The sequence below is a fragment of the Bubalus bubalis genome, chromosome 7, assembly GCF_019923935.1.
Source record: "Bubalus bubalis isolate 160015118507 breed Murrah chromosome 7, NDDB_SH_1, whole genome shotgun sequence".
Classification (NCBI taxonomy): domain Eukaryota; kingdom Metazoa; phylum Chordata; class Mammalia; order Artiodactyla; family Bovidae; genus Bubalus; species Bubalus bubalis.
In genome coordinates this window covers 86,842,132-86,867,633 of record NC_059163.1, presented here as the reverse complement: position 1 = coordinate 86,867,633, position 25,502 = coordinate 86,842,132, and the positions used below count along the sequence as shown (strand labels likewise).

The window sequence follows — 25,502 nt, the reverse complement described above, 5'->3', positions numbered from 1 at the left end:
GCCATTTCCTTCTCCAATGCATGAAAGGTAAAGTGAAAGTGAAGTTGCTCAGTCGTATCCGACTCTTAGCTACCCCATGGACAGCAGCCCACCAGGCTCCTCCGTCCATGGGATTTTGAAAAAAATTTCTGAGGAAGCGCCCAGAGGAATGAAAGGAATGAAGGCTTTAGCAAATTCTCCAGGGGTTAATATTTTGATTAATAATTTAAGTATTAAAAATTCTGAAAGGTAAACTCATAACATTATCCTTAATTTATATATAAAACAAATGAAGAACAAGAATGGAGCCCAGTTTTCCCAAACTGAATGGGAAAGCCAGTTTTAAATGAGTTCTGGTTCTTAGAATAACTATATTTAGCTCTTTGTTGTTGAACAAGATACTCATTTATTTATACTCTAAAGATAAGCTGTACAGCTAGCTATACCAAATCCATCCTGTCAACCATCTGTGTAATGTAGTGGAAAATCATAGTTTTGGGGTTGGAATTCTAGTCTCATTACTTACCATAGGACTTTGCCAAAGGCATTTTATTTCTGAGAGCTTGATTTTTTTCTTATGTAAAATGTGGATATTAATATTTATACACAAATTATGAGGCTTAGTTAGTTCAATTCAGTCCCTCAGTTGTGTCCAACTCTTTGCTACCCCATGAATCCCAGCATGCCAGGCCTCCCTGTCCATCACCAACTCCCGGAGTTCACTCAGACTCACGTCCATCGAGTCAGTGATGCCATCCGGCCATCTCATCCTCTGTCGTCCCCTTCTCCTGCCCCCAATCCCTCCCAGCATCAGAGACTTTTCCAATGAGTCAACTCTTCGCATGAGGTGGCCAAAGTACTGGAGTTTCAGCTTTAGCATCATTCCTTCTTAAGAAATCCCAGGGCTGATCTCCTTCAGAATGGACTGGTTGGATCTCCTTGCAGTCCAAGGGACTCTCAAGAGTCTTCTCCAACACCACAGTTCAAAAGCATCAATGCTTCGGCGCTCAGCCTTCTTCACAGTCCAACTCTCACATTCATACATGACCACAGGAAAAACCATACCCTTGACTAGACGAAACTTTGTTAGCAAAGTAATGCCTCTGCTTTTGAATATGCTATCTAGGTTGGTCATAACTTTCCTTCCAAGGAGTAAGCATTTTTTCATTTCATGGCTGCAGTCACCATCTGCAGTGATTTTGGAGCCCCAAAAAATAAAGTCTGACACTGTTTCCACTGTTTCCCCATCTATTTCCCATGAAGTGATGGGACCAGATGCCATGATCTTCGTTTTCTGAATGTTGAGCTTTAAGCCAACTTTTTCACTCTCCACTTTCACTTTCATCAAGAGGCTTCTGAGTTCCTCTTCACTTTCTGCCATAAGGGTGGTGTCATCTGCATATCTGAGGTTATTGATATTTCTCCCAGCAATCTTGATTCCAGCTTGTTTCTTCCAGTCCAGCGTTTCTCATGATGTACTCTGCATATAAGTTAAATAAGCAGGGTACAATATACAGCCTTGACGTATTCCTTTTCCTATTTGGAACCAGTGTGTTGTTCCATGTCCAGTTCTAACTGTTGCTTCCTGACCTGCATACAAATTTCTCAAGAGGCAGGTCAGGTGGTCTGGTATTCCCATCTCTTTCAGAATTTTCCACAGTTTATTGTGATCCACACAGTCAAAGGCTTTGGCATAGTCAATAAAGCAGAAATAGATGTTTTTCTGAAACTCTCTTGCTTTTTCCATGATCCAGCGGATGTTGGCAATTTGATCTCTGGTTCTTCTGCCTTTTCTAAAACCAGCTTGAACATCTGGAAGTTCACAGTTCACATATTGCTGAAGCCTGGCTTGGAGAATTTTGAGCATTACTTTACTAGCGTGTGAGATGAGTGCAATTGTGTGGTAGTTTGAGCATTCTTTGGCATTGCCTTTCTTTGGGATTGGAATGAAAACTGATCTTTTCCAGTCCTGCGGCCACTGCTGAGTTTTCCACATTTGCTGGCATATTGAGTGCAGCACTTTCACAGCATCATCTTTCAGGATTTGAAATAGCTCAACTGGAATTCTATCACCTCCACTAGCTTTGCTCGTAGTGATGCCTTCTAAGGCCCACTTGACTTCACATTCCACGATGTCTGGCTCTAGGTCAGTGATCATGCCATGGTGATTATCTGGGTCGTGAAGATCTTTTTTGTACAGTTCTTCTGTGTATTCTTGCCATGTCTTCTCAATATCTTCTGCTTCTGTTAGGTCCGTACCATTTCTGTCCTTTATTTTGCCCATCTTTGCATGAAATGTTCCCTTGGTATCTCTAATTTTCTTGAAGAGACCTCTAGTCTTTCCTATTCTGTTGTTTTCCTCTATTTCTTTGCCTTGATCACTGAAGAAGGCTTTCTTATCTCTTCTTGCTATTCTTTGGAACTCTGCATTCAGATGCTTATATCTTTCCTTTTCTCCTTTGCTTTTTGCTTCTCTTCTTTTCACAGCTATATGTAAGGCCTCCCCAGACAGCCATTTTGCTTTTGTGCATTTCTTTTCCATGGGGATGGTCTTGATCCCTGTCTCCTGTACAGTGTCACGAACCTCATTCCATAGTTCATCAGGCACTCTATCTATCAGATAGGCCCTTAAATCTATTTCTCACTTCCACTGTATAATCATAAGGGATTTGATTTAGGTCATACCTGAATGGTCTAGTGGTTTTCCCTACTTTCTTCAATTTAAGTCTGAATTTGGCAACAAGGAGTTCATGATCTGAGCCACAGTTAGCTCCTGGTCTTGTTTTTGCTGACTGCATACAGCTTCTCCATCTTTGGGTGCAAAGAATATAATCAATCTGATTTCAGTGTTGACCATCTGGTGATGTCCATGTGTAGAGTCTTCTCTTGTGTTGCGGAAGAGAGTGTTTGTTATGACCAGTGCATTTCTTGGCCAAACTCTATTAGTCTTTGCCCTGCTTCATTCTGCATTCCAAGGCCAAATCTGCTTGTTACTCCAGGTGTTTCTTGACTTCCTACTTTTGCATTCCAGTCCCCTATAATGAAAAGGACATCTTTTTTGGGTGTTAGCCCTAAAAAGGTCTTGTAGGTCTTCATAGAACTGTTCAACTTCAGCTTCTTCAGCATTACTGGTTGGGGCATAGACTTGGATTACTGTGATATTGAATGGTTTGCCTTGGAAACAAACAGAGATCATTCTGTCATTTTTGAGATTGCATCCAAGTACTGCATTTTGGAGTCTTTTGTTGACCATGGTGGCTACTCCATTTCTTCTGAGGGATTCCTGCCTGCAGTAGTAGATATAATGGTCATCTGAGTTAAATTCACCCATTCCAGTCCATTTCAGTTCGCTGATTCCTAGAACGTCGACATTCACTCTTGCCATCTCTTGTTTGACCACTTCCAATTTGCCTTGATTCATGGACCTGACATTCCAGGTTCCTATGCAATATTGCTCTTTACAGCATCGGACCTTGCTTCTATCACCAGTCACATCCACAGCTGGGTATTCTTTTTGCTTTGGCTCCATCCCTTCATTCTTTCTGGAGTTATTTCTCCACTGATCTCCAGTAGCATACTGGGCACCTACTGACCTGGGGAGTTCCTCTTTCAGTATCCTATCATTTTGCCTTTTCATACTGGTCATGGGGTTCTCAAGGCAAGAATACTGAAGTGCTTTGCCATTCCCTTCTCCAGTGGACCACATTCTGTCAGATCTCTCCACCATGACCCGCTCATCTTGGGTTGCCCCACGGGCATGGCTTAGTTTCATTGAGTTAGATAAGGCTGTGGTCCTAGTGTGATTAGATTGACTAGTTTTCTGTGAGTATGGTTTCAGTGTGTCTGCCCTCTGATGCCCTCAAATAATTTAGAAAATTGTATTATATATTAATATACACATATAAAAAATATATATGCCAAATAATACTTAAGTTCCAAATAAATGTCACATCTCTACTTCTAAGATTTTATCTTCAACTAAATCATTTAGCTAGAAAAATGTATAGGTAAATTAATTTTATAGCATTACAAAGACACCCAAACAAGACTCAAAGTAAAAAACTGATTTTAGGTATTTGAACTGATACTTTTAAGAGTGTTCAAAAAATCTAAATTAAACTTTAATTGATGAATATGAATTACTCAGTTCACATAAATTTATTATGGCTTTATCTTCTGTAAGAACTTGATGTGTTCAAAAGATATAACATGGTCTTTAACCTCATGAAATTCAATCTCAAAGATAATTATTAAGTCTAATAAAGCAATTAAAAACTTCTTGAGTTTTTCAGATCCAAAATTATGGCATAATCTTTCTGTAAATTTCTAATAAATTACAGATTTAGTGAAAATCTTAAAATTTTGATCATCTATAGTATACATTAACATTATAGTATACATTATTATGGCATACATTAATACAATTAACATTATAGTATTAGATTATATTATCAGAATTGTAATAAACATTGATAATTATAATATTGCAATATATTGATAACTATAGTATAATATCGATTGATAATTATTGATAAATGTAGATTGATAGATGTAACTATAGATTAATGTAGTATGAATTAATAATTTAGAATGGAGTTCCCAAGTATAGATAACTCATGAATTTTTGCTAGGTGGGAGAGCAGAGAAATTGGGTCAATTAACTTTTTTTCATGTTTTTGTTTGTGGATGCAAGGAACTAAAATTCATTCACATGCAGATGAAAATGATTTTGTGGAGATTAAAACATTTAACAATAAATGATAAAAAGGGTAAAATTTAAGAATCAAGTGTCTGAGGAGGCAAGGAGCTCTGGGAGGTGTGTGTCTGACAGATGCAAGTACTTCAATGCCTACTGGAGGAAGGAAAGCCGACAACGTGGCTACTGCTGCCACTGGGTTCGGAAATTTTGTACTGGTAATATGAAAGAATGGCACCCCACTCCAGTATACTTGCCTGGAAAATCCCATGGATGGAGGAGCCTGGTGGGCTGCAGTCCACAGGGTCGTTAGGAGTCGGACACGACTGAGCGACTTCACTTTCTCTTTTCACTTTCATGCATTAGAGAAGGAAATGGCAACCCACTCCAGTGTTCTTGCCTGGAGAATCCCAGGGACGGGGGAGCCTGGTGGGCTGCCATCTCTGGGGTCACGCAGAGTTGGACACGACTGAAGTGACTTAGCATAGCATAGCACAGCAATATGAAAGAGATAATTCCCTATTGCTTCTTTTCTCTCAATGGAATTTTGAAGTAAAGCAGTGAGCTGATGAGGGGATATTGGCAGCTTGAGATGAGAAATCTTGAAGAATTTGACACAAACTAGAGGATACAATTCTGAAGAACTGGACACATACTTGAAATCTTGAAAGTTCTGAAGAATTGGACACACTGAACAGAAAAGTGCCCAGTGATTAAAGGATCACTGGGCTTTCTTGTGTGCCTATTTTGGATCTGTGATCATGAATTTAATTTAATCAAATACTGGCTGTCACTCAGACGTCTGCTTCTATGCCCACTTACTCACTTGGACCTTCTCAGACACTGAATGTTGCCAAATTATGCTTATTCAGTTTGTCTCAATACTGTGCATGGAACAGTCCAGTACTCTCACAGGATCTTGTCCGTTTCCCTAGCCTTTTTCTCATCCAGGGCTACTTCCTTTCTTCCTCCAACAAGTTGGAGAACAACCAAGTATTGAGAAAGCAATCAATGTATCTCCTCAGCAAGAGGACAATGACTTAGTAATCATTTTCTGGCTTTTCTCTCCGCCAAGCCCAGGTACTTGGTAGACTGATACTCACCATATGATAGAGACATGATCTGGTCAGTGGAGAAACGAGTTCCCATTCATTAGTTTAAAATGATCAACAATGTTCTTTGTTGGAAAAAGGTGTGTGAAACATGCCTTTGAATTCTAAGAATTTTATCATTTGTGTACTGACTGCTGCATCTTATATAGGCCAAAAAACGTGTACCTGTGTATAAAGGTGTAAACGATCAAAGAAGTGATGGAGGGGAGATGGGGGACATAGATAGTCGGGAAGGATGCAATGGTACTTTTCCAGGAGACAATGAAGAACATTCTAGAAAAGCAAATTCTGCTTAGAAGGGAACAGGGCTTTAAGGGGATGAGCCTTGGTATCCTGGCAGTGATAATCCAAAGAGGGTATAAAGGGGAAAGTGTTAGGAGACTGTACCAGAATCTTGTCAGAGGCCAGATTTTGAAGGTCCTAATATGAAATGGTTAGGAATTGGGCTTTAGTCTACAGGTAATGGCAGCTTCTAAAAGATTTTATGCAGCGAGTGGCATAATTTTGACTGTGTGATTTTGACAGAGATTTCACTCAGGTCTTAGTGTGCACTGTGGATTCAAATGGTGCAGGCAGTATAATCATTTAAGAGGTAATGAAATAGTGATCATTAAGCACACGAAATTCCAGTCACCACAAAGCCTAGAACAAAATCTTAATTCAAAACTCTTTATTGCACACCTACTGAGTGGTCGTCCCTGGGTTAAGCTAAGCTAGCATGCAAACATAAATAAGTTATAGAAATTATATTCAATAAAATGTTTTAAAATTACTGTTGATTGAAGGAATTTGAAATAATTAATCACTGGCCTTTCCACTACCCAACTTTTAATTCTCATTTAGTGCAGTACTCTTAACTTTACTGTTTAAACATACATCTGGCTTTTGCTTGTCACAGGCTTAGCAGGGTTCCAACAGATTCTGCCAAGCATGATGAGAGCAACACACCAAGCGTGACAACCAACAGCAACACATACAACCTCCAAGTGCAGAAACCTAAAAGAAAAACAGAGCCCTAATCACCCTTCTTGGACATTTCAGAACTAAAAATATCATATGAAAAACTGTGATGGATAAAATAGATTAAAATTGAAATATAAGGGATTTACTTGTAAATTATTATACTTATAGATTGAAATTGGAAAAGAGATATGAGTATACACACAGCTTTTAAAAAGAACAAGTAGTCAGTTCTTTTAAAGTCAGTGATTAAACATTAAGGAGATATAGTTCTAAATATAGAGGAATTTTTACTTAAAAATTATATAATACTTGAAAGTTTTCCAATTATTTTCCTCATATGTTATCTCAGTTAAGTGCTACAACCTTTGAGATTGTCATTACTCCTATTCTATAGACAAAATCATAGAGTCTCCAAAAGATTAAATTACTCATTCAAGGTCATAGTCTGGACTTTCCTAAATCAGAACTGTAATTCAGATTTCCTCACTATATTCTGTTATTTCTGCTGTGTCACATGGTCTGCCAGAGGGAAATACATAATTGTTTATTCATCTTTTCATTCATTCATTCTTCATGCCTGTTAGTACAAAGCAGTGGGTTGGCTGCTGTGAAATTTATGGAGGTAATAAATCAGCCTTGCTACTCAGGGGACCAGCGTGTGAACGAGGTGGAAAATCATGCCTAATAAGACAGTAACAGAAAGAATTATGTAAGGTCATCACTGGAATAAATATTTCTGGCTAAGGAATCATGGAAACCTGTATAGGAAAGGTGGTATTTTAGCCGAGTCTTAATGAGAGGCTGGCATTAGGGCCAAGTGAGATAGGATGTGAATTCCAAGGAGTGGAAAACAGTCTGCAAAAGGAGGGAGAAGGTCACGTATGAGACATGCTCGAGAAACAGTGAATCATTCTCTTCACTGGAGTACAGAGTTTAAAGATAAAGAAAGATAAGGCTAAGATTGTTTTCGAAGAGTGGACTAAGGTATTTACAGATTTCATGGCAGAGGGAATGGGGTGATGAAAACAGCAAGGATGTCATTGAAGCCACATGAGTTTAGATTCCAATACATGTTCTGCTGCTTAGAAGCTGTGTGAACACCAAAAACTTACATAATTTCTCTAAAACATTCAGATACCTATAAAATGAGGGTATTTGTTAAATATTTGATAAATATTTTTCAAAATTATAAAAATATTTTACCCTCAGGGTGATGTGAAGGTCAAATGACAGGATGTTTGAAAAGCAACCGGCACAAGGAAGCCCTCAGTAAAAATCACTTTCTTTCCCCATTCTGCGGTAGTCATTGGGAACTAGAGACCCTAGTTTGCTGAGGCTGGTGATATAATGAGTCATGTCCCAGTAAAGCAAATGTGGTGGGTGAATTAGGGAGAGAGAGGAGGAAAAGCAGGAGGGACAAAAAGTCTTTTTTGTAATAAAGCACACAGGGAAATGAATGTCTCAATGAAGTTACACTCTTGGGAATATTTAATATCTGGAATGAGAAAAGAACATTGCTACACACTCTAATTATATCAAAGTAAAATACAGAAAAAGACTACATAAAAATGAATTCCATAATATTGCTATAGTAAAAAGTCCAAACGAAACAAAACTTTGAAATAAAGTTTCCATGCTGAGCTCCTATTAGAAGCAGGAGTTCCAAGCCTTTTGGTTCCTCCCTTGTCTTTGATCTCTGGGAGAGGTCATAAGGATGAAACAAAATGATCTGAACTTCAGCACCTGGATAAATTTACACCTTACAGGACAGCTATTCAGGAAACTCATCAGATTTATCTGAATAGGAATTCATTTCAAAGGGTGTCTTTTTAAAAAGACTCATTTATAAGTAGTGTCTTTGATCAGAAGGGTGTGCAGATAGCTTACTTGACTGATTCTACTGTCAGGAAAATCCATATGGTAAAACAGGAAGAGACAGCTATTTGTTGAATGGTGTCATCTATTGAGCCATTCTTTTTGAAATGGATATGTGAGGTTTTTAAAGCCACGCAGTCCGTTTGCTATTAACATTCATGTTCCAAAGCCAAAGTGTTCCTTCCAAACTTCTCCAACTACAAACATTTTTCTAAATGTTTACGTATTATTTAAATATTTATGAATGCAATAAGTGAACTCTTAGTAACTGGTATTTATTGTGTACTTTTAGGGTGTATAACACTATTTAAAACTAGGTCTTGGATAAAAGAAATGGATGGAAGAAGCACGCATGATCCTTGATGTTTACAATCTAAGTGTGTGTGTGTTGGGGGGGTGGATATTGTGTGTATGTATCACATGTCTGTGAAATGGAATGATCAAGAAACCTTTGCTTTCTTGAATCTTTCTCCCAGGCTGGGTCCTGGGACTCTTTGCTTCAGGGCTGTAATGTTTGTACCTGGACACACCTCTCTTCAAGCTACAAAATACAAAGAAACAATATAGGACTAAAAATAACTGTGTGCCTGTGCCTCTGGGGCAAATTCTGCACAAAAAGATACAAAAAGACAAACCCCCCCCCCCCCAACACTGCCATTTCTGAAGAGCCAGGAGCAAAAACAGGGTACTGTGCATGCACCCTGCACTCAATACCAGGAAGGGGTGGGCAAACCATCTAAGCCACTCCTCCAGTCTGACCCCCCCTGGACACACCCCTACCTTCAATCCATATAAGGAATAAGCCTGCCCCCTCTCCTTGGGGGAGGAGCAATGGATCTTGTTACTTATTTTGCTCCATCCTGCAGCCAGCACAGGAGCCCCAGTAAAGCCTTGCTTGAATTTCTTATCTGGCCTTTAGTCAATTTCTATTGACTGGAGAAGGCCAAGACTCTGGTTGATATCAAAAGAGTTCAATTACTCTTTCAAGGTTTTCATTACTGGGGTAACTGTTAGCTGACAATTTCATATCTGAAAACGACAGTTTCTAAACTACTGGAAGACACATTCTCTTGCTGCTACAGCCCACTGCAAAAAGCCAACACAGATCTTGTCTTTCTGGACAAAACCCCCAGATCTGACTGTGTGCCTGACTGTACAGTGTGGCTGCAGTAGCTGGCTATGGATAGGGAGGAGGGCCCGCTCAGTCAATCTCTAGAAAGAAGCTGTAATTACAACTTGACACATATTTCCTAAGAGATCATCTGGAAAAATTCTCACCATGCTTTTCAGCTTCTTTTATTTCAATCTTCACAAGAACTGCAGTCTTTCTCCAATCTTTTCAATGTATCTTTCACTCAGAGTCTAATCTCTCTCTATATATATCACTGTATATTCTCTGCTCTGATTAAATCCTTCTCCCCTCTTAACTCCTTCTTTCCAAAGAGCCTTCTGTTACTAAAAATCTGTCATCAGCAAAATCCTCTATGACCTCATTTGTTTCCTGGACATTCCTTCCATCTTGTTGCTCTGGCTGACTGCTGGTTATCCTCTCAACTTAAGACGATTCTTCTACCCATAGGCCAATTATCAAGCATTCCGAAGCAGGGATTGGGTATTTTCCTAGTGGCACTTCTACATGGTTTGGCTCCTATTTCTTTTTAAAGGCTCAACTTTTTTGAAAAGTCAGGCAACATATCAAAGGCTCATTATCTTTCCTATTACGGGCTTCCCTGATGGCTCAGTGGTAAAGAATCTGCCAGCCAATGCAGGAGATGTGGGTTCAATCCCCCTGGAGAAGGAAATGGCGGCCCACTGCAGTATTCTTGCCTGGAGGATTCCATGGACAGAGGATTCCAAGGAGCTACAGTCCATGGGGTCACAAAGAGTCAGATACAACTTAAGAGAACTAAACAACAACAATCTTTCCTATTAGAGTCCTCCAATTCCAGGCCCTGCCCTCTCTCTGCTGTCAGATTCCAACAACTGGCTTGCTGCGCTCTTGAATACAATTTCTCCCATTGTTCTTAATGGTTCAAATATCCACCCAAGTGATCCATCAACTCCATGTCTGTCTCACACCTTGCCTTCACTTCTAAAGCTTTATCCTCCATCTCACGATTCTCCTATCATTTCTAAAAACTGCACTACTTATAAAATTTTGCTTCAGCATGCATTTCTTCAACTATCATTATCTACCTTTCCAGTTTTCCAAGTTGACTGTAGTGTCCTCACTTCAACCCTAGACAGACAATCCATTGACCCTGGCACTTTTTAAAAGAATATAAACTGCTTATAGTCTTCCTCTTTCCTTTGCCAAGTTTAGAGTCTAAAGACCCACTCTATTCACTTGGCAAAGCTCCAAATCTAGTGATATCCACCTCTTCAACAGTGCTTCTTCTGCACTCACACACCCGAACATGGTGTAAGAAAAACAAGCGAGGACTGGTCTCTGTTTAAATTTATGGCCGCAGATCTCAAAAGGGTTCTCATCGCTGCCCCAGTATTTTTACAGCACTTCTCTACTAAATTCACTTTCTCACTCTCCTAGAATATTTTCTATCTGTCTTTAAACCTTAAGATTCTCATTCTCATCTAATGAACTCATTTATTATTTCACTTAGAAGGTAGAATAATCAGAAGAGAACTACCTCATATTCTCCAAAACCAAATCCTTCAACTTCTTTGAATCTGTACATCTATACCCTCCCTTCTTTCTTATGAAAATGAATGAACTAGTAAAGAATAGCTTAGGCAATTTGGAAGAAGAGCAAGTAAAAGGACTTACATTACAAATATCAATATTTATTATAGAGCTACAATAGTTAAGGGAATGTAGGATTGGCAGAAGAATGGACAGCAGTTAATGGTATAGATGCTTTTGAACTGTGGTGTTGGAGAAGACTCTTGAGAGTCCCTTGGACTGCAAGGAGATCCAACCAGTCCATTCTGAAGGAGATCAGCCCTGGGATTTCTTTGGAAGGACTGATGCTAAAGCTGAAACTCCAGTACTTTGGCCACCTCATGCGAAGAGTTGACTCATTGGAAAAGACTCTGATGCTGGGAGAGATTGGGGGCAGGAGGAGAAGGGGACAGAGGATGAGATGGCTGGATGGCATCACAGACTCGATGGACGTGAGTCTGAGTGAATTCCGGGAGTTGGTGATAGACAGGGAGGCCTCAAGTGCTGTGATTCATGGGGTCACAAAGAGTCGGACTCGACTGAGCGACTGAACTGAACTGAACGGTGTAGAATAGAGTCCAGAAACAGACCCAAACACATACCTTTTCTGGTTTATGAAAAAGATGACACTCTGGTAAAGTGGAGAAAGTATATTTCTAATAAACAGTGTGGATTAAGTGAGTTTACATATGGAAAACAGTTTGTTTGAATCCTGATTTATACCACATTAGAAATTAATTCCAGATGAATTATAGATGGAAACAAAAAGAAGACTATAAAAATTTTTTAAAAGACCATTGTAATGATTTTGATTTAGTCAAAGATACCTTAAATAGGACATCAAGAAAAAGATTATAAATAAGCCTACAATAAATTTAAAACCCTCTGTTCATCAAAAAACATTAAGAAAGTGAAAAAAACAAGCCACAGAATGGGAGAGGTCATTTGCAATTCAAATATCTGACAAAGGAATAGAATATAAAAATAACTACCACAAATCAATAAGGAAAAGCAATCACTTAATGAAAACTCAGGCAAAAAATCAGATACAAGTAAATATCCAGTCCATAAAAATATGAAATATGCTCAATTTCTTCAGTCACCAGGGAAATACAAACCAAACCATAATGGTATACCAGTGCATAATAACCAAAATGACTAAAATGAAAGAGATACCAACCAATGTTAGCAATAATGTAAAGCAAACAGACTTTCCATCGCTAATGAGAATATATGGTGGCTGAGCCACTTTGGGTAAGTGCTAGGAAGTATCTACAAAAACTGTGTGTGTATATATATATATATATATATATATTCCAATTATCCAGTAATCCTGCTTTTTGATAGATACCCTAGACATATACAAATATATTCACCAAAAATATATGCAAGTATGTTTATGGCAGCACTATTAATAATGGCCCAACACCAAAAAAACCCACATATCATTCAACAGAATGGAAGAATAAATATAGTATATTTATATAAAAGAACACTATTCATGGATGAGAATAAGTGGATTATAACTCCAGCCAACAATATGGGTGAATTTTACAACAAAATGTTAATAGAAAGAAGCCAGACATTAAAAAATACCTTTTCTACCATTCTATTTATATGAAGTTCAAAAACAGGCAAAATAAAGTGTTAGAAGCTGGGTCATGATTACCCTTGGCGAGTTGCAGGGGTTGTTTTTTTTTTTTTTAATTAATTTATCAAATCGAATATCCTATTACAAATACACATTATTTGGTTTATCTTTACATTTGTTAAATGATCATCATGGTATTTCAAGTGGGAAAAAATGAATAACAAAATAGTCAGAACAAAAAACTATTGCCAAAGATACATATTCAGCTCAGATTGCCAGTTTTTTCAACTCTAAAGTCTGCATGAAACACATCTAAATTTTGCAAAATTTATAACTCTCTTCTGAGGCCTTCATTATATTCTCTTTAAGAAGAAATGATGTCATTGCTATATGTCTTTATTTGAAAAACTATTTTTTTAAAAGGTGGGAAAATTACTTTGAAATAAATCAAATGTAGGCAGCTGCTTTCTCAATCAACCTTTCTATCTCCAGTCTAACTTTGAACACTTACAGTGTTGTTTCTCAAAGCCCAGTACACAGAATGTCTGCATTACTCTCTCTCCTGGAATCGACTGCCACATCTACTCAAAGTAGGGATAACAATAACAATCACCTCATAGAATTGTTGGAAAGATTCAATGAGATAAAAATGCATTATCTTGGAACACAGTAAATGCCCAGTAGATGCCAGTGTTTAATATTAACACTCAGTTTATATTAGTATCATTATTAGAATAACTGGATACGTTTGTTAAATTACTATTAATTTCTGGGCTCAACCCCAGACCACTGAAGCTGGAAGACTGTAGTTCAGCTACTAGCAGTTGGGCTGATTCTTTTTGCACAAACTTGAGAGTCACTGTCCAGAGATTAGGGCTTACTTCTTTGCTCCTCACAGTTCCAATATAGGCATCTGTACACAGTGAATGCTTATTGACAGGCTGGTTTATGTTCAATATTGCCAGACTGATAGGATGTAAATTGTTAAAGAAATTGGAATTTATCATAGCTATGTACAGTATAAGGGAATAGATTTTTACATTTTGACTCCAGCAAAATATAAAGGCAGGATTGTTTTGTTAATAGTATCAAAAGTAGCTCCAGCTTCAATCACTTAAACTCTTCCTTCATAAATGTGACAGTCTTTGAATTTTATCATATTCCACATAACCTGTTCTTTCCCTTAATGTAATTCGTTAATTTAGGTTTTCTATTAACTTTAGAGGATCCAGAAATAATAGAAAAGTACCCATGTAGAGGACAAATGATCATATTTTCTAGGCTTGCATTATGAATATTAGACCCAGAACCAGGCTTCTATAACCACTTTCTTTCTTACATCTGTGTTCATTTAAGGAAGGTTCCAGCAATTTGTCTAAAAGGAGAACTGAAAGTGTAAAGTCTTCAACTGTTTAATTCAAACAGAAATTTAAGTCAAATCACAGTAGTTATTTGAACTTTTTTTCTATAAAATAGTTACACAACTTGTTACACTGAACAGAAAAATTTAACAAGGAGAATCAATCTTTTCCTGAGGTGTCTGCATTGAAAAGACAGGAAAGTCAACCTTTGACAACAAAGAAAAATGAGAATTTATTTCCACCTTGACTTCTGCTTCCTGTCATTAATTAAACATCAAGATTAAAAGATAAAAACCTAGATATTTTATCAGTGCAAGATAATGCTTTAGGAACTAGATGTTCTTTGATGGAAAAAAAAAAGTCTTAAATGCTATATTGTGAAAGATAAATTAATACCATTTAGGTATATGTTTTTCAATTACTCTTAGCTATCTAAATAAATCCAAATTCTATAAATTTAGTCAAAGAGTTTCAGTGAAGCATTTACGACAAATTTATTTCAAATACCAAATATAAGGATGTTTGGGATTAGATATAAAGAACTTGACCCTCAGGCCATCAAATGGACTTGTTATTTTCTAGCCAACAGTCTGCTACTTTATAAATACCAAATGCCCCTGACTTTCTGATGCCACAGTTAACCTTTAGAATGACTCTGAAGTACAGTGAGTCTTTACTCTTACTCTCAAGACAGGAAATGATTGGATTTTTTTTTTTTTTTTTTTTTTCTGGCAGTGATGCTAACTTCTGACAGTTTGCTAAGCAGTGGAAATCGGGTAGTAAGCAAAAGTCTCTGCAAGACAGAGATTCCTACAAAATAGTCTTTATTTTTCCAATGGATACTGGCTACTCTTACAGGAACCAATTCCAAGAACAACTTCACTGAAGCAATCCTCCCCTGAAACTGAAATCACAAGACTCATTCACTGAAACCTCTAAGGCTTTTCTTCTACCTCTGTCCACTAGCTAAACCTCTGGGTCTCCTAGTTTATCTCCATTCCACAGGCTGAATTTGGACCAACAAACTAGTTATAGTAACCTATATTCGGATAGGATAGAGTAAAAATATGAATATGAGTGAACGCCCTGAGTAGGAGATTTAGCTATTTAGCAAAGTAACAATAATATTAAAACCACTTTCTTAAGCATCCAAATAATCTTATCTTTCTTAGAGTTAATCAGAAAATCCCCAGACATGTGAGGTACAGTGGAAGACTTCGGATGAATTTTAACTCATACTGAGCATTTACCACTGTATTTTCTCCCATTTTGAGAACTGTCTTGGTGATTACATATTGCCTTCCCTAATGATCTTGTAAGAGAAAATTACCTATCAAAGACCCAGACAGAGTCCCATGTACTCTGGCCAGATTTTACACTGCCTTCCATAAGTTTCTTTGTCCTTCTTCTCTCTGTGCTTACCTGTGGCTTTGATTATTCAATTCTAGATTTACAAATAAACCAAGGGTCCAGAAAAATTTCGGTCTATTTCTCTTACCAGTGACGGTGACTAGGAATTCTATTATGACACCGGAAACAAAATCTAAGCGAGCTCAAAAGCCAAAATCCATTTAGAAAGGAACACTTCTGGAGATCTCTGGTTGGTAGATGGGAGTTTATAAGTTCTGATCTCATTTTAAAACTCTGAACGCACTTCACAGCGGGCTGAGAGTAAGGAAAATGAGACTAATCTAGCGAGGAGACTTTCGAGATCATCAACAGGACATCCATTTTAATACCCACCACAGCTAAATGCATTAAATCCATCCATTCATTCACTCATTCATTCATTTAGTTTCCCATATTTACTGCAACTCCATTAAGTTAGGAGCTGCTTCTTAATTAAATGCTTAAGATATCTGCAAAGAATAAAGTAACACTTACTTTCCAGTAATAAACTGACTCCTGGACGGTGTGCAAATAGGCTGGACATAGTAGTTCTCCAGTTTAACTCCTTCGGCAGCAAGCTTGTCAAGAGTGGGAGTCTTTATCTCTGATCCATGGTAACCCACATCTCTAAATCCCTGATCATCCGCTAGGATGAAAATGAGATGGGGCTGGGACACGGCAGTTACGCTGGGCTCCAGTCTCTCTCCAGTTTGAGCTCGCAAAGCCCCTTCTTCCTCCTCCTCCAAGCCCTGGCCCCAGGACAGGTAACCATAAGTGAGGAGGCTGAGAACCCAGAAGCCTGCCAGCGCCCCCATGGCCAGCATCTTTCTGGGCCAGACCCAGGTCTGTGGAGAAGGTGGCGGAGGCAGAGGCCCCGCGCAGCCCCTGGGGGCCATTCACTCTGGTCCCAGCTGAGACTCCAAAGCAGAGCAACGCACCCCGCGCCGCCGCTGGCGCACACATGCACGCAGGAGGAACAGACTCAACAGGCGGTGGAGGGGCTCCACCTGGAAAGAAGTCCTGTTCTCCTCTCAGCTGTCCCCACGTCCAACAACTTTAATCTTCTAGAAGTGGTGGCTTAAGGGACGGGACGTGTGAGAAAACAAGGAGTCGCTTTTCTCCATCAAATTGCACTTTCCCTCCCTCCTCGCTCCCCAAAGTAGCTTCCACACAAAAAGTCAAAGCCTCCACCCAAAAGTTCCCAAGAGGAAAACAAAAAAATCAAGTAAGGAACTGAGAATCACCTTGGGCAGGAACTACTCGTGGCCGGAACTTTTCGCCCTCGAGGATGAGGAGTTGAGGAGAGTCTTGCGGAGTTGGGAGGCGCGCGCACTGAAGGATGTGGGATCGACCGTCGGTCTAAAAGTCCACTCAGCTGGAAAGTACTGGGAAGCTGAACCGCCGATAAAAAGCACTAGCCAAGGCAGATAAAGAGCTGCAGGCAGTGAACCGGCGCCCTGATCACTTTCTCCACTCTTTCAGGGCTCTGTTTCTCTTTCTTCTCGCAGACGTTTGCCAATCTCTCCGACACTCTCCAGGCGGCCAAATGAGTAAAAAACACCCCGCTTAACCGATCTCCCTCCACCGTTGACCACCCCTTCTTTGTAGGAACTTCTCCTCACCCCTGGAGCCCTCGGGGGCGCAAATCGGTCCCTGACCCCGCGCCTGCTCCGCGCCAAGCACACTTGGTCTCCGCGGGGTTGGAGCACCCGCGGAAGCGCTGCAAGCTGCGTGCGTTTTGTCAGCTAACCAACTTAGTTTTGGCACTCGGAGTTCTTTGCTGCCTCCACCCTCTTTTCTCTCCAGTGAATCACAGAACCGTACTTTCTGCTTCAGCTCCCCCAGGAAGAGGGGGAGGGGTAAAGTCGGTTTAGAGGTTCGATCTTGCCTTTTTCCCTTCCGGGAGGAGGATGGAAGAGGTAGGGGAGGCTTTGCCAGAGAGACAGTGCTGCTCGCTGCTTGAGCCCTGCGGGATCGTGGGCTACAGCTTCCCTGGGTCTCCAGGAGGACTGCCTTCCGTCCTTCTGAGAGGGGAAGACGGCTGCGGGAATGGGGAAGAGGGAAGCGGGCGCTTTTCCTCCAGGGTCTGCAGATCAACATCCCGCTCACCCATCCCGAATGCTGCGCCTGCAAACTTTTTCTAGCTTCTGGAGGGAGTGAGAAAGGAAGCGCAGGAGAAACAACAGAGTGCGCAGACACACTCTCTTTTCTGATTTTCCTTTACTAGCCTCCCCCTCCCCCAATTTTTCCTACTTCTTTTATCCCCGCCTCTCTCTCTCTTTTTTTTTTTTCCCCAAACAGTCGCGACTACAAGTTGAATTTCCTTTGGCTATTGCTGGCTTCCTGATTTTTGGATATTGCTGACTTCCTGATTAGCGTCTCTCTACGTGAAGATACTGAAATCGCCTTCTTCCATCTCCCCAAACTTACCCACAGCTATCTCCAGCCAAGAACATGGAGAGGAAGAAGAGTTGCACGTTTCACCCCCAGGAACCACGAGGCCGGTCTGCACTCCTGCGGTAAAGAAACCACCATTTCCCATCTAGAAATTCGGGCAACTCTGCCCCCTCCCTTTTTTTTAACTGTGGAGTAAAACAAAAGCTTGTCTTGATTGTGAAGATACGCCTGCTTTTACTAGAGTAGTGTTTTTAAAGCCCTGCTCCAAGACAGGAAGGGGGTTTATAGTATCTGATGGGGAGGCAATCAAGGCTAGGAGCCACTGAGACACACTTTCCCCCTCCCCAAAGTTATTCAGCAGCTATTTATTGGGCACCTACTATGTGCTGGCACGTAAAATGTCAGATTCTCTTTGTTGCCTAGATATAAATCTAAGTTTTACTTAGCTATTTATTTTTATGTATTTATTTACTTATTTATTTTATTGAAGTATAATTGGTTTACAGTATCATATTCCACCATGTTGCTGAAGTTCCTGTTAAGTTTCTAGGCGAAATGTGTAAAATGGAAACTTAACACCTTTGAAACTTTCTGTGTGCTCCATGCAGGCAATTTTGCTAACACGTGTAGTCTTCCATTAGGCTGTTCTCTTCTCTGAGGCCATTCTGGTTAGTCTGTGGAGAGGTGGGCAGTTTTAGAAGACTGCTTGGGAATGTGATCTTAGCAAGTCTGTGAGTTAAATCACCAAATATGTAATGAGAGAACTGAGTATTGGGAGACTGAAAGCACTGTGAGGTAATGCTCCCAGCTCTGTGGCCTAATCAGGTGCTTCAGTAGAAAAGAGACAAATGAACATTCAGATCAATCCACTACTTTTGGTTGGGGAGAGTCAGTGATATAACACAAGGAGTGTCTGTGTTGCTACTGCAAGAGGGAGGGCTATTTTCAGTTCAGATTTCAAGCAAGAATAAAAAAATAAATGTTCAATTCAGTTCAGTCGCTCAGTCGTGTCTGACTCTTTGCGACCCCATGAACTGCAGCACACCAGGCCTCCCTGTCCATCACCAACTCCTGGAGCCTACCCAAACTTATGTCCATTGAGTTGGTGATGCCATCCAGCCATCTCATCCTCTGTCATCCCCTTCTCCTCCTGTCCTCAATCTTTCCCAGCATCGAGGTCTTTTCAAATGAGTCAGCTCTTCGCATCAGGTGGCCAAAGTATTGGAGTTTCAGCTTCAACGTCAGTCCTTCCATGAATATCCAGGATTATATCCTTTAGGATGGACAGGTTGGATCTCCTTGCAGTCCAAGGGACTCTCAAGAGTCTTCTCCAACACCACAGTTCAAAAGCATCAATTCTTTGGCACTCAGCTTTCTTTATCGTCCAACTCTCACATCCATACGTGACCACTAGAAAAACCATAGCTTGGACTAGACAGACCTTTAACCAAATACCATGTACTAACCATAGTACTCTGTGTACTAATAAACACACACACACACACACACATGCTCTAAATATTTATATAGTGTTTTACACTCTTTACCTCCTCTCCTTCTCCACCAACCTTATAAGGAATTTACCCATTCAACAAATATCTGAGGAGTTGGGCCAGTGCCACAGGCTGGAAACAATGGTAAACTATGTCTGGCATAGCTTTTGTTCTGAAAAGTGTTAGTCAGTCATGTCTGACTCTTTGCAGCCCCATGGACTGTAGCACACCAGGCTCCTCTGTCGGTGGAATTCTCCAGTCAAGAATACTGGAGTGGGTAACCATTCACTTCTCCAGGGATATTCCCAACCCAGGGATCAAACCCAGGTCTTCTGCATTTACAGGCAGATTCTTTGCTGTCTGAGTCGCCAGGGAAGCCCCATGTGAAAGTGTTAGACACTCCTATCTGACTCTTTGCAACCCCTTGGACTGAACTGCAGCCCACCAGGCCTCTGCTCTCAGTTCAGTTCAGTTGCTCAGTCGTGTCCAACTCTTTGTGACCCCATGAATCACAGCACGCCAGGCCTCCTGTCCATCACCAACTCCCGGAGTTCACTCAGACTCACATCCATCAAGTCAGTGATGCCACCCAGCCATCTCATCCTCTGTTGTTCCCTTCTCCTCCTGCCCCCAGTCCCTCCCAGCATCAGGGTCTTTTCCAATGAGTCAACTCTTCACATGAGGTGGCCAAAGTACTGGAGTTTCAGCTTTAGCATCATTCCTTCCAAAGAAATCCCAGGGCTGATCTCCTTCAGAATGGACTGGTTGGATCTCCTTGCAGTCTAAGGGACTCTCAAGAGTCTTCTCCAACACCACAGTTCAAAAGCATCAATTCTTCAGCACTCAGCCTTCTTCACAGTCCAACTCTCACATCCATACATGACCACAGGAAAAACCATAGCCTTGACTAGACGGACCTTTGTTGGCAAAGTAATGTCTCTGCTTTTGAATATGCTATCTAGGTTGGTCATAACTTTCCTTCCAAGGAGTAAGTGTCTTTTAATTTCATGGCTGCAGTCACCATCTGAAGTGATTTTGGAGCCCCCCCAAAATAAACTCTGACACTGTTTCCCCATCTATTTCCCATGAAGTGATGGGACCAGATGCCATGATCTTAGTTTTCTGAATGTTGAGCTTTAAGCCAACTTTTTCACTCTCCACTTTCACCTTCATCAAGAGGCTTTTGAGTTCCTCTTCACTTTCTGCCATAAGGGTGGTGGCCTCAGCTCTAGTGGAACTTAAATTGTGGTGGGGAAGAAATATACTGATAAACTAATCATCACCAAACTTAATACCTATTATTCTGTGGTGTTCTGTAAAACTATTCAGATAAGTATTCAAAAGTGAAGAAACAATTCAAAGAAATTTTAAAAGAAAGAAAGCTGTCCTAGACTGCGTGTGGTTAGTGAGTGGGGTGGTACAAGAAATGACCTTCAAATTGAAGGCGATGTTATTTTGCTTGTTGTCGCCTTTATGCAGGAAATTTAGACTTAGAAATCTGTCTGACTTCAAGACCCATGTTTTTCAAAAGATATTCTCCCCATAAGTCGCTTTAAGATGTTTTCCAGCCACACAGGACAGAACACAGCTGCTAGAGTTGGAGAATTCCAATTCCCACACAAGGCATGCAGACAATCTACACGTAGGAAAGGCAGAACTCAGCCCTAAAAGAGCCACTTCTGGAATAAGCAGGACTAACACAAAAGGAGAATAAGAACTGTTTAAAATTGGTAGTAAGAGCCAAGAAACAAGAATGGTCATGCCATGGCAGACCAATTGAGATGTGACTTGAAGGGTAAAATCCATCAGCTGGGTGCCCTGCCCACAGTAGGGAAAAGGTAAGAGTTATACCCACATCCATAAGGAAGACTTGAGAATAAAATCAGAGGCAGTTTAATGGTCTAGCCTTTATTGTACCTCTACTGATATTTTAACTATATAAACTTCACATTTCTAATTATAGGATTGGGTTTCATGCACTCTAAGCAACAGTTCTAACATCCTCATGAAATCCAAAGTTAAAGACCCCCAATAACTTCTACTTCTTTTCTGAGCTGGTATTTTGGTGTTCAGGCATCAGCTTCCCTATGGAATCACATCTTAGGTTTATTTTGGCTTGGATGTGGTCACATTGCAAATATACTCCTCCAGTTATAGAATGATTATACAAAAACTAAAGGTATTATTTGGTTCAGTTTAAAAGATGAGAAAAGCAGGATTGCTTAGAGATGAAATTAGTGTGAACTGATTATTCATGCAAAACTTAATCAGGAGGTGGGACTAAAGCTATGTCTTAAAGTATGATGGAAATTTGGGAAGGAAAGAGGAAGTTAAAGGAAGGACATTTCATGAAAAAGAAAAGAGAATACCAATCGGCTGAGACACATTTGGACAGGAGGAGTTTGGGAAATAATGTTAGAAAGTTCAAGTGACACCAGATATTGAAGAGCTTTGAAAAGGTATGAAGGGCTGGAACTTGATTCCAGGGGCATCAGATGAGGTCCTTTAAATAGGACAGCATGATAATATATTCTATTAAATCTTATTGAGGTTATTTCTGGGATTTATAGAAATAGACTACAAATAAATTGCCTCAGTTGATAAGTTGGAAGAATTGTAGTTTCACCCTGAGAGTACCGAGTCTCTTGAAGATTTTTGTTTTAGAGAAAGAGATGATGAAAAATATAGGAAAAGAAATCCCAGGATGTTTTTAGGGAGAGATTTTAGGGAGTAAAGACTAGAGTCATGCAACTGTCACGATGGGTAAAATTTCTACAGTAATATATTCCTTAGGATAAAGAACTATGCTATGGCTATGTCCTCTGACATCATTTTCTCCTTCTGAGGAGGAAGATGAGATGGCTGCATGGCATCACTGATGCAATGGACATGAACTTGAACAAAATTCGGGAGATGGGGAGGGACAGACAGGCCTAGCATGCTGCAGTCTATGGGGTCACAAAGAGTTGGACATGACTGGGCGACTGAACAACAACAAATGGCTATGTCATCTGATGGAAGAGAGCATTCCTTCAAAGTTTAGAAGGAGTAAGTAAATCAACTAAGAGGAACGCAAGGGACAAAGGAACAAGAGACACAGATATGACTTCATTTAATTGGATAATATTAATGGAAAAGTTTGCTGGCAGGGTAAACTGGGTAAACTGGCAGGGACCTCACTACCAGAGAGGGGGGCTCAGAATAAGGTACCACAGTGTGGCCTGGAGCTCCTCAGTGGCCATACCAAGGGTATTGGATGGTCAGGGGTGAAGGGTGGAATGAAGGAGTAGATGTGAGAAGCCTATCTGTAAATAGAGAAGCTAAGAAAGCCACAGATGAGCAGAAAAATGGGGAGTTGCACCAGGATATCTTTGAAATATTTATATTGCTTCTCATCATAAATCTGACATTTTCTGTACCCTCCCCAGTGTGGATAGACAGAATTGCCCTAACTTGCAAACCACATACCCCTAAACAAGATTTTGTTTGTTTTGTCTTTGCCTAGCAGGGACGGGGGAGCCTGGTGGGCTGCCGTCTATGGGGTCGCACAGAGTCGGACACGACTGAAGTGACTTAGCAGCAGCAGCAGCAGTAAGCAGCATGCCTGTTAACACTATTTTCTTTTTTTCTGTAGATTATTTATTTTCACCTAAACATGTACTCAGATACTTAACAGATACAGCCAATTTTTAAATGCATTTTTAAAAGATGTGAGCAACCCCACGTCCAAAGAGTGGTGGCTGTGCGGGTGCAGGAGGGCCGAGAGGAGCTACTCCACGTTCAAGGTCAGGAGGGGCGGCCGTGAGGAGATACCCCTCATCCAAGGTAAGGAGCAGCGGCTGCACTTTGCTGGAGCAGCCGTGAAGAGATACCCCACGGCCAAGGTAAGAGAAACCCAAGTAAGACGGTAGGTGTTGCAAGAGGGCATCAGAGGGCAGACACACTGAAACCATAATCACAGAAAACTAGTCAATCTAATCACATGGACCACAGCCTTATCTAACTCAATGAAACCAAGCCATGCCGTGTGGGGCCACCCAAGATGGATGGGTCATGGTGGAGAGGTCTGACAGAATATGGTCCACTGGAGAAGGGAATGGCAAACCACTTCAGTATTCTTGCCTTGAGAACCCCATGACCAGTATGAAAAGGCAAAATGATAGGATACTGAAGAAGGAACTCCCCAGGTCAGTAGGTGCCCAGTATGCTACTGGAGATCAGTGGAGAAATAACTCCAGAAAGAATGAAGGGATGGAGCCAAAGCAAAAAGAATACCCAGCTGTAGATGTGACTGGTGATAGAAGCAAGGTCCGATGCTGTAAAGAGCAATATTGCATAGGAACCTGGAATGTCAGGTCCATGAATCAAGGCAAATTGGAAGTGGTCAAACGAGATGGCAAGAGTGAATGTCGACATTCTAGGAATCAGCGAACTGAAATGGACTGGAATGGGTGAATTTAACTCAGATGACCATTATATCTACTACTGCGGGCAGGAATCCCTCAGAAGAAATGGAGTAGCCATCATGGTCAACAAAAGAGTCCAAAATGCAGTACTTGGATGCAATCTCAAAAACGACAGAATGATCTCTGTTCGTTTCCAAGGCAAACCATTCAATATCACAGTAATCCAAGTCTATGCCCCAACCAGTAACGCTGAAGAAGCTGAAGTTCAGCGGTTCTATGAAGACACCCTTATGGCAGAAAGTGAAGAAGAGAAACTCAAAAGCCTCTTGATGAAAGTGAAAGTGGAGAGTGAAAAAGTTGGCTTAAAGCTCAACATTCAGAAAACGAAGATCATGGCATCCGGTCCCACCACTTCATGGGAAATAGATGGGGAAACAGTGGAAACAGTGTCAGATTTTATTTTTCTGGGCTCCAAAATCACTACAGATGGTGACTGCAGCCATGAAATTAAAAGATGCTTACTCCTTGGAAGGAAAGTTATGACCAACCTAGATAGCATATTCAAAAGCAGAGACATTACTTTGCCAACAAAGGTTTGTCTAGTCAAGGCTATGGTTTTTCCTGTGGTCATGTATGGATGTGAGAGTTGGACTGTGAAGAAGGCTGAGCGCCGAAGAATTGATGCTTTTGAACTGTGGTGTTGGAGAAGACTCTTGAGAGTCCCTTGGACTGCAAGGAGATCCAACCAGTCCATTCTGAAGATCAGCCCTGGGATTTCTTTGGAAGGAATGATGCTGAAACTGAAACTCCAGTACTTTGGCCACCTCATGCAAAGAGTTGACTCATTGGAAAAGACTCTGATGCTGGGAGGGATTGGGGGCAGGAGGAGAAGGGGACAACAGAGGATGAGATGGCTGGGTGGCATCACTGACTCGATGGATGTGAGTCTGAGTGAACTCCGGGAGTTGGTGATGGACAGGGAGGCCTGGCGTGCTGCGATTCATGGGGTCGCAAAGAGTCGGACACAACTGAGTGACTGATCTGATCTGATCTGATCTGATGAAGACCTACAAGACCTTTTAGAACTAATACCCCAAAACGATGTCCTTTTCATTATAGGGGACTGGAATGCAAAAGTAGGAAGTCAAGAAACACCTGGAGTAACAGGCAAATTTGGCCTTGGAATGCAGAATGAAGCAGGGCAAAGGCTAATAGAGTTTTGCCTAGAGAACGCACTGATCATAGCAAACACCCTCTTCCAACAACACAAGAGAAGACTCTACACATGAACATCACCAGATGGTCAACACCGAAATCAGATTGATTATATTCTTTGCAGGCAAAGATGGAGAAGCTCTATACAGTTAGCAAAAACAAGACTGGGAACTGACTGTGGCTCAGATCATGAACTCCTTGGTGCCAAATTCAGACTTCAACTGAAGAAAGTAGGGAAAACCACTAGACCATTCAGGTATGACCTAAATCAAATCCCTTATGCTTGTACAGTGGAAGTGAGAAATAGATTTAAGGGACTAGATCTGATAGACAGACTGCTTGATA

The 25,502-nt window shown here is 40.7% G+C and overlaps 1 protein-coding gene and 1 long non-coding RNA gene across 4 annotated transcripts in view; one reads left to right on the top strand and one right to left on the bottom strand.

Moving 5' to 3' along the window:
* ARSJ (arylsulfatase family member J) overlaps positions 1-17,455 on the bottom strand; it is an 88,905-nt gene extending 71,450 nt beyond the window's left edge. Inside the window, exon 1 of the mRNA XM_006051516.4 lies at positions 16,142-17,455. Coding sequence (XP_006051578.2) covers positions 16,142-16,542 — 401 coding nt within the window. The 5' untranslated portion in view covers positions 16,543-17,455. The remainder of the gene's footprint in view (positions 1-16,141) is intronic.
* Positions 17,456-18,033: 578 nt separating this feature from the next.
* Positions 18,034-25,502, top strand: part of LOC112586232 — an 89,206-nt gene continuing 81,737 nt past the window's right edge. For 2 of the 3 annotated variants that reach the window (XR_006552405.1, XR_006552406.1), the window contains exon 1: positions 18,034-18,165. This is a non-coding gene — a long non-coding RNA (uncharacterized LOC112586232). The remainder of the gene's footprint in view (positions 18,166-25,502) is intronic. The other variant, XR_006552404.1, reaches the window with a different exon arrangement.